A 9,910-nucleotide genomic window follows, 5' to 3' on the forward strand; every position below is an offset into this window, starting at 1 on the left:
TTTGGCCAGTTGGAAAAGCACAGGGCATTATTGAAGCCTTGCAGGGACCTTGACCCAGGTTGTCTCTCTATATGCTTACAATCAATTGCACGTGCAATTAACTGTGGGTATACATATTTCATTACAAATCCAGTCACCTCATTAGTGAGCAGAATCAGATCATTAGATATGTAAAACTAGAACTGGTGCCCAGGCTTTATTTTGGGCTCGGAATTGTAGGTACTAGAATGGAATACTTTCAAATTTTAGTTGGAAAAGAGGCTTTCCTATAGTAAGATATGTTTGTGAGTGGTCTTAAATAATAAATAAATTACTTATGAAGGTGCAAGTCTTATGAAAATGAGCTATCCTTCTAGTTCACTCTGGCACAGATTCATGCAGCTGCTGGGCTGTACCTGAACTTTCTGAATGCCTAGATGCAGCAAATAGCAAAAGTCCACAGTTTTCCTCAATCTGTGCAGCATGGAAAGTAGTGAATATTTTCTGCTGAGCTAGTGCCATAGTTAGACTAACCCAGATCTCACTAGTGAGAGAGTGTGCATCTTCAGATGTACTTATTAAATTTCTGTAGGACAATTTCTTTAAAAGGTGATGTAACTAGCCACTTTAAAGTTGAGTCTGATTTATCTTGGGAAGATGGACTTTTCCTTCAGTAGTGAGGTCAATAAATATTTTGCCTTTGGAGTAACTTCCAGACATCATATACATTGTGCCTGTTACATCAACATTTCAAGGAACCACAGCTATTTTTGCAGTAGTCAACATACAGCTAGTCAACAGATCATCCAAAATGGTGGTTGTGGTGAGTCTTGTGGTCAGTTTTGCAGGAGGTAGCCTTGTGCATTTTTCATACTCTGCTACATTGTTGTAGAACTGATCACTCTTTATTTTAAATGTCAAATGCTTAAACCATCATCTAAAATTACTTTTGGACTCTGCAGTGTATTCATGGTTTGCAGGTCAGATTATAAATGTGATGTTTTTCTGTCTACAGGCTGAAGGCTTTACAAAGGTTTCAAAATGCTGCTTTAATCTTTCAAATTCTGGTCCCTTAGGAACTGTGGGCTTCTGGAAAACCTTTATTTTTGCAGCATACACTACAAAGTAATACAGACAAATAATCAGGAGTGGAGCATTTTTCCGCATGTTAGAAAATACTTGACTGACTTTTTAATACAATTAAGTTTGCATAGCTTTTACAGATGTTAACTTTTCACCAATATTTACATGCTATAGTTCACGTACATGCATGTGTATAACGGAGGGAGGATAAACCACATAACAAAAAGAGAAAGTCTGCCTTAAATTTAATTTTGTATATCTGTTGTTTCTGAGTTGCTGCCTTTACACAGTGGGTGTGTGCATGCTTGTGTTATCAGTCAGGCTGCTAACTTGTTAAGAAATTAGAATAATACTTTAGAATCACTTCCTTTGTTTGTCTATGCTCATACAGCTTTCTATTTGCCTGCTTCCAGCTCAGTTTGGGATGTCTGCCAGGATGTTGTGGGTTACTACCTCAACACTGAAATATCCTTCAGTCAGGGCCTAAGCAGAATACATGACAGAGCTGTGTGTGTGTGTGTGTGTGTGTGTGTGTGTGTGTGTGTGTGTGTGTGTGTGTGTGTGTGTAAAATAGCTTCATACATGTAGACAGGAGATAATTTTAGGCTTTCTGGTGTACTTATATGTGGTGTATATTTTGATCAAATGAATCTCTGAATTGAAATTAAACAAGCCAGTACTATTTCAGAAAACATTTCTACTTGTGTTCCTATCTATATCTAAAGTGACTTTTAACATTCAGATGTTTTGTTTTTAGTTTCATTGGAGATTCTCCAAAGAAGAGATGAGCAATAAACAATCAAAGAAAGCTATGAAGGCTAAATTAAGTGCTAGGGATAAGCCAACAGCAGAAGAAAGGCAGGAGTCCACAGTTACAGAGAACGTAAGAAACTTAGAAACACCATTATCTGCAACTGAAAGCATTGACAACAGGAAGGCAATCTCAGATCAACAGCTGGATGATATCACAGACACAGACATGGGAGCTGAAATATTGGGAGACAGAGACATATATATCCATAGCAGTGGGGAAGCAGAAGAAAAGTGGCCTAAAAATTGTGATACTCATCAAAATGAATTGGAAGCATGCCTGAGTCAGGAGGGTATGTCTGATCACTGTGGGGACCATGTAACACATGAAGAAAGTTGTGCTCTAACTACTGATACTTGGGATGGAGGTGATGGGGGAGGGTCCATGGACCTGTGTGGTGATTAATAATTTACATCTTAAGAGTACCAAGAGTTGCAGGTATTTTAGCAAAATAAAGGACGGGTTTAACGAATCATCCTGTCTAATTTCATTGCTCAGTGCAACACTGAATTTAGTATTACCCAATCTTATTCTCTCTCCTATTAACATATACAGACTAATTTAAGATTTGAAATTATTATTGGGCTTGCTTTTGCTTCCACAGAATCTAATGGCAAAAATGCCACTGAAGTTACTGTGGGTGTGAATTGATTATTACTGGCTTTACCTGTTTAAGGTACATTTGAAATATATTATGATTAGCAAGGTGGAAATAAAAACACTTTTTAGGGTTTTAAATCCCTTTGCTAATTTTGATAAAACCAGGCTTATGTCCACTATTTCTATTAGTACAGTGGAAATGCTTTGCTTGATCAAATTTCCTTATGTAATATTTTTATCCAAGTAGAATTACTTTAAAAATGCATTACATCTTATGGTATTTTGTCATTAAGTTTGTATTGTTAAGGAAATGGCATTTTGTCTTCAAGAGGCTGGATGAAGTGGCTGTAGTTGTATTTATCTTAATATATTTACTTGCTGATATGCTCTTTTGGGTTTAGTTAACTCTTTCCAATATTGAAAGCAATAATCAAATCATGAACATTTTAAGAGGAACTGATGGAGAAACAAAATCCTGCTATGAATATGTTGGGCTGTTAAGTAGGCAGTTCCAACATAATGCTGAATTAATCCCATTCTTTTATGATAGCATTATGGATTTTTAGGTTGCTAACCAGCCTTTCTTCAATATTTGTTGGGGTTTCAAGAAAGAGAAGAGCTAAGAATAAGAAAACGGGATGTAGGATGTAATTCAGTAGTTGTACATACTCACTAAAATGAACATGCTCTTCACAACATGCTAGGACTGCAGTTGTATTTTTTCACCATTTTTAATTTAGAATGTGTCACAAGAAAGCTATTTGATTTTTTTTTCCCCTTTTTTTAAGTTCTATCAGGCAAATGTCAGTGGAAGCCACAAATAACCCTGACAAATGCAAGTTGATAATTTAACCCTCCCTTATATTAAAGGTAACTGTTTTTCAGCTGATGTACAAACTTTATTATGTAAAGTGGTAAACATTTTCATGTTTGGAGATATATTAAAATCTTTACAGAAAAATGTATGTGTAATATTTTTTATGATATTTGTATGTATTCAGACCTTTTTCGTTGAATTAAACATGTCAAATTCTGTCTTTCCTTACTCAGCAATCCTAGATGGACCCATACTTGGGAATAGTCAGGGGGTCCTGTAAGGTGTTTATAAATGAATACCTCACTTTACAAAACACAACACTGAAAGAAACACCACTTTCACAAACAATGTAGCTTTTTTTTTTAGGCTGATTTATTCATGCTAATTATCATTACTCTTTTTTCCTCTATGGTATTTTGACTCAATGAAAAGTGTTCTCTAGATGCACATCATATGTGTTCAAACTATTTTTAAACTGTATTCCACATAAAAAAAATTACACAATTTGTAGAAGACTTCAGGGAGGAAAGAGGTATACGATTTCAAAAGCCCATCTGTAATTGGAATAATGGCAGATAGATTTTAATCATTCCATTGCGTGCACAAAAAAAGCTAGTATTTTTTTTCAATAATTGAGAAGTATTGTTGTTGGCTCCAACAGCTTAACTAAATATTAGAAAAACAGGACTGTAAATAATTTTAATTACTTCTGGTATTTTACAATGAATTCTGTACCCTGAGGACAAATTAAAATTCCCATAACCTAAACATTCTTTTGTTTATTTGCTACTCTAACGCAAACTCTGCTCTGGACAGTTAAGAAAAGTGGTTTGCGGATTTTATTGACACTGAATCTTTACAGGGCCTGTTGTAGAGCTGGTCTTAAATTTCAACTGGACAGCTTGTATCTTAAACAGATATATATATTGTTTAAAAAGCACATCAAGTCATCTGTAAAACTGAAGCGCTGCTATATAGCAAACATTTGTGTTAAATAATGCATTTCCATTGAAAGCATTTATTTGATTGTACTTCAGACAAGGTTGTTCCAATTGCATTCTAAATGCTTACAAAGCGAAATAGAAAACTGAATTGGAGGGAGAGAGGCTTTTTACTTTGCAATAGTTACACTTCTGCAGGTAGTTCGGCGTAGCAACAAGAGCTAAGAGTCAGATTCATGATTAAAGCAATGTTCAGCATTAGCTATTGATGCATCAGACCTGGTTAAATAGGTCATTGTCACCTATTTGAAAGAAGTATGGATGAAGGCCTTGTCAGCCTGTGAAAGTTGCCTTGTTTTTTACTAAAACAGTATGATTTAAAACTGATTTAATTGAAGAGATGTACATTTCTGTGTGCTTGTTCTCACTTCTTTGTAGCCTAAATGAACAGAGTTTAGCTTAAGTCTGTAAATAATCCATTTAAACTACTGTAAAATCAATCATGTTTAATCCAAAGTAAGTGCCTGCAAAGAGAGGTGCACTGGTTTAACTACACTGGATTGAAGTTGCATTGTTATTTAAACTGGGGCAACTTTCTCTCTCTCAACTTACTTGATAGCGGAGTCAAGAAATTGCCGCCTCATTATGTACAGTAGTTTTCTTTTTTAAGCTGCATGTTATAACCATTTGCAAGTAGAAGGATGATTACAAAAAAATAGTTCTTCTTCGTGGTTCCTGACTCCTGAATGTTTTTAAACTATTTATTCCAATCTGCCCATCGAGTCTGAGCTTATCCCAGCCTAATACTTTGTGTTTAAACTGTTCCAAATCCTGAACTTCTGCACTATATGCACTCCAAGAAATCTCACAGGAATAGATTTTTTGTTAATAGCACTCAAGGACATGAGAGAGTCTTCCTACCTGTTCTGGAAATTGGCTGAGATCTTATAGATTCATAGAGTCATAGATGTTAGGGTTGGAAGGGACCTCAATAGATCATCGAGTCCGACCCCCTGCATAGGCAGGAAAGAGCGCTGGGTCTAGATGACCCCAGCTAGATGCTTATCTAACCTCCTCTTGAAGACCCCCAGGGTAGGGGAGAGCACCACCTCCCTTGGGAGCCCGTTCCAGACCCTGGCCACTCTAACCGTGAAGAAGTTCTTCCTAATGTCCAGTCTAAATCTGCTCTCTGCTAGCTTGTGGCCATTATTTCTTGTAACCCCCGGGGGGCGCCTTGGTGAATAAAAACTCACCAATTCCCTTCTGTGCCCCCGTGACGAACTTATAGGCAGCCACAAGGTCGCCTCTCAACCTTCTCTTGTGGAGGCTGAAAAGGTCCAGTTTCTCTAGTCTCTCCTCGTAGGGCTTGGTCTGCAGGCCCTTAACCATATGAGTGGCCCTTCTCTGGACCCTCTCCAGGTTATCCGCATCCCTCTTGAAGTGCGGCGCCCAGAATTGCACGCAGTACTCCAACTGTGGTCTGACCAGCGCCTGATAGGGGGGAAGTATCACCTCCTTGGATCTATTTGTCATGCATCTGCTGATGCACGATAAAGTGCCATTGGCTTTTCTGATGGCTTCGTCACACTGCCGACTCATGTTCATCTTGGAGTCCACTGGGACTCCAAGATCCCTTTCTGCTTCCGTGCCACCCAGCAGGTCATTCCCTAGGCTGTAGGTGTGCTGGACATTTTTCCTCCCTAGGTGCAGCACTTTACATTTCCCCATAGCTTTGTGTCATCTGCAAACTTGGACAGAGTACATTTCACTCCCTCGTCCAAGTCGCTGATGAAGACATTAAAGAGTATCGGTCCAAGGACCGAGCCCTGCAGGACCCCACTGCCCACACCCTTCCAGGTCGAAACCGACCCATCCACCACGACTCTCTGGGTGCGACCCTCTAGCCAATTCGCCACCCACCGGACTGTGTAGTCATCCAAGTCACAGCCTCTTAACTTGTTCACCAGTATGGGGTGGGATACCGTATCAAAGGCCTTCCTGAAGTCTAAGTATACGACATCCACCCCTCCTCCTGTGTCCAGGCATTTCGTAACCTGGTCATAAAAAGAGACTAGATTAGTCAGGCGTGATCTACCTGCTACGAACCCGTGCTGGTTTCCCCTCAGCATAATTTGTCCTGCCGGGCTCTCTCAAATGTGAGCCTTGATAATTTTTTCAAAGATTTTGCCAAGGATGGAGGTGAGACTGACTGGCCTATAGTTGCCCGGGTCCTCCTTCCTCCCCTTCTTGAAAATGGGGACTACATTGGCCCTTTTCCAGTCCTCCGGGACTTGGCCCGTGCGCCACGAGCATTCAAATATTCCCGCCAGTGGCTCTGCAATGATGTCGGCCAGTGCCTTCAGCACCCTCGGATGGAGCTCATCCAGGCCTGCCGACTTAAAGGCATCCAGTTCTTCCAATCTTCAAAGGCAGCTAGGGGAATTAGTCCCCAAGTCCCACTGAAATTAACAGGATTTCTGTAAACTAAATAAGCTTGCTGACTCGGAAATAAATCTCAACTGTTGCCTGTAATCTTGAATTTACAATATAAGAATAGACAGGATGATCATGATGGGGAGGAGGGGGGAAGGGAGAGGCCTTTACAGGTTACAAGATCATGCAATCATTTGCTTTGTGAGTTAGCCGTCTACTTGGTTGCTTACATTACTTAGCCTTCTCTGCCACTCTGGCATTTGAAAGAGACAACGGCACAGGGGCAGAGGAACTAGATGGTGTAATGGAATCAATTCATGCAGTCTAACATGTGGGAAGTCAAAAACTGTAAAGGTTTCACACTTTCACCTTTGCAGATTTTAGCCTGCTGTGCATGTGCAAGATACTAAGTCTCAGACTACATCCTTGTTCATAAACACACAGACCTGGCTACTCAAATCAAACAAAATGGCACCTGGAAATAGCTTGAAGTAGGTACAGTCAAATGAATCACATTGAGAAAGTTAGACTTATAACTTACATTTTTACATTAGCCTTAATTTCTCAGATGAGCCCAGGATGCTTAAAAGGCTGTGTCTTTGGGCTGCAGGCTCGTTCTTTGTAGTTTTCAGAGCTGTGTATGCTTGCCTCAGGGAGCCAATTATAAGGCAGAAATAAAGCAAGATCTGATTTTCACACAATATTTCCATCATTCTGGACTTGAATAGCTTCAGAAGAGCAAACCTCATGTTATTTCTGCCTGATAAATGCTTCTCAGAGACATTAAAAATGCCAGTTAAAAATATACATGCGCATACACACCTTCAAATATTTCCTGAAGTTTAATTCACATTTAGTATTGCTAATGGACCCATGAGTCTCATTTATGTGGGTCAAGACTGCAAAGACTTTCATCAGCTAAAATATACCTGTGGTGTTGATTAGAGTCTACTACCATCTCATATAAGAAAAAAAGTCTTTATAGGTTAAGAGCTTTCTTTTATTCATTATAAAATCTTTCTGTGAACTAAGCCAATGGATATTAGTTCTGTGATATTATGCCACTTGGACATCACATATTCTCCAGTTAATGAATGAAAATCCTAGGGGAATAACTCCTATCCACAATACTAAACCAGATCCTGATGACTGCTACAATAAATGTCAGAAGAATTAGGACAAGATTTAAGTCAATATAGTCAATGTAACTTGCAAGCCATCCTTTTCAGTTTTAAAAGTGGGCTTTTTCCCAAATGGGCAAATGTTCACATTTCACCTTTTTCTCTCAGCAGCCTGTTCCTAAGAAAAAGACAGTGCACAATCTTGTCTTATATAATCATGTTCCCAAGACTAAAAGGTTTTGTTCAATGGACCTAAGAGGGAGAATGTTGTTTCCCTTTAAGCGCCTAGCCCCTGACCTTCAGAGACTTCTTAGTTTCTTATAAGTTTAGACTAAATGATGTATGATGTTGCATGTCAATGTTCAAGATAAATAATTCTATCTTCTTCAATTAAGGTGGCTTCATAGCCAAAGTATTATAAATTACTACATAATTATGAAAATGCTGGCCTTTCACCATTAGGCCATTAAGATGCAGAAGAAAGATCCCAAAAGATTCCTTAGTAGACCATCGATACAACTAGGTAGCAATAACTCTAACAAATATACTGAGTGCAGTAATTATATGGGTATTTCTAGACCACAGGACACCTAACAGTTCCAGGTAGGGTGGATGTTTCTGACACCACATGCAGTATGAACCTATGATGTTCTGTATCTGTAAACTAAGGTAGTAGTTAAAAGGGCCTAAGGTAGTGGGTAATTAAAGGAAAACCATCCTCTCACCAGCCAGAGGTTCACAATATAAGAACGTACTTGTCGTTGGGATTTTTTCTGATTTTTTTTTTTAAGTGACAGCTGTTTGTTCTGAGCGTCCTGCTGTGGGTGATTGCCTGGCTAAAATTGTTTCTACAGGACGGTAGGTATACATGACATCCAACAATTGAAGAGACATGTCCTTGCCTCTGTTGCAATCCAAGTATAACGAGGAATGACAGAAAGAGGTTAGAGGGAGAGGGAGATATAACAGAAGCAAAAGGTTGTGAACTGTGTTTTGCTATGTCAGTGGTTCTCAATCTTTTTAGACTCAAGGCACCCCTCAGAAAATGTCAGCTCTTAATTTTCACTCATTTTTGACTACAGAAAAATAACAGAGCAATCCTTATGTTGAAGGTAACTTGAAGCTCACAACATATCACTAATGTTTTTAATCATTTGAAATCCAGGTATGCCCAGATGAACATGCACATGTGGCTTACAGTGCTGCAAACCGCATGCACCGCACAAGCAGGCATTCACCACACTGCTAAATTGCAGCACGGTGGGGTTTTTTGACAGCGGGAGATGTACAGGGTGGTGTAAGTGGTGGCAACGGGCGTTGCCCGAAAACAGAGCCTGGCTGGCCAGAACCATGCTCCAGCTGCTGGCCAGGCTCTGCGTGCCCAGATTACCATAACTGGAGCCCTGGGGGGACCTCAGGATCCCAGGTAAGGCTGCTGGGGTCAGCCCAGGTGCTGGTCCCAGCCTCCCCGGCCCTACCCACGGCAACACGCATGCCAGAGTGGGCATGCATGGGGTGTTCCCTGGGGACATCTAGCAGCAGTACAAATATGTGTCGCTGCTAGTTGTCCCCAGGGAACACACGTTTCCACTTGTGGGGACGCACCCTCTGGGTTTATGTGGTGAATCATGTTTGCACACCTATCAATTGCTAACATTGCATGGCACCTCATGGCACCCTTGAAAGTATCTGAAGGCACCCCAGTCTGCTGCAGCACCCTGCTTGTGAATCACTGTGCTATGTGGGCAGTTTGGGTTCATTTGAGAAAGTAGTGTATGAAATGGAAGTAATTTGTGTTGAAGAAAGAGACTGCAAACCAGTTAATAATCATAAATGATGCTTTAAAAGTTATAAGGGAAACATTTTAAAACTAATATTTTTATTAAAAAATGTTCAATGTTTTAAAAACATAGGAAGCTGGTTTGTTGTGGCCTCTTTTTCTGGGCTCTAATACAACATTGCTGCTAATTATACCGTTTTTCAGAAGACGAGGGCTTCCCTCCAGCACTAAGCTGTGAAATGCTAAATGTGACCTTTTTAACAAACAAGCTCTTGGTTTGTTCATGGTAATAATTGATTTGTTTAACTGAACTTCTAGACTGAGAAAACCAATAACTGGAAAGAG

At 39.7% G+C, this 9,910-nt stretch overlaps 1 protein-coding gene across 3 annotated transcripts in view; it reads left to right on the forward strand.

Annotated features, from left to right (window-relative positions):
• Positions 1–3,520, forward strand: part of RFTN1 (raftlin, lipid raft linker 1) — a 139,415-nt gene extending 135,895 nt beyond the window's left edge. For 2 of the 3 annotated variants that reach the window (XM_006019573.3, XM_025198975.1), the window contains exon 10: positions 1,820–3,520. In XM_006019573.3, coding sequence (XP_006019635.1) covers positions 1,820–2,278 — 459 coding nt within the window. In that variant the 3' untranslated portion in view covers positions 2,279–3,520. The remainder of the gene's footprint in view (positions 1–1,819) is intronic. The other variant, XM_006019572.3, reaches the window with a different exon arrangement.
• Positions 3,521–9,910: the final 6,390 nt, after the last annotated feature.

Source organism: Alligator sinensis, unplaced genomic scaffold (assembly GCF_000455745.1).
Source record: "Alligator sinensis unplaced genomic scaffold, ASM45574v1 scaffold29_1, whole genome shotgun sequence".
Taxonomy (NCBI): Eukaryota; Metazoa; Chordata; order Crocodylia; family Alligatoridae; genus Alligator; species Alligator sinensis.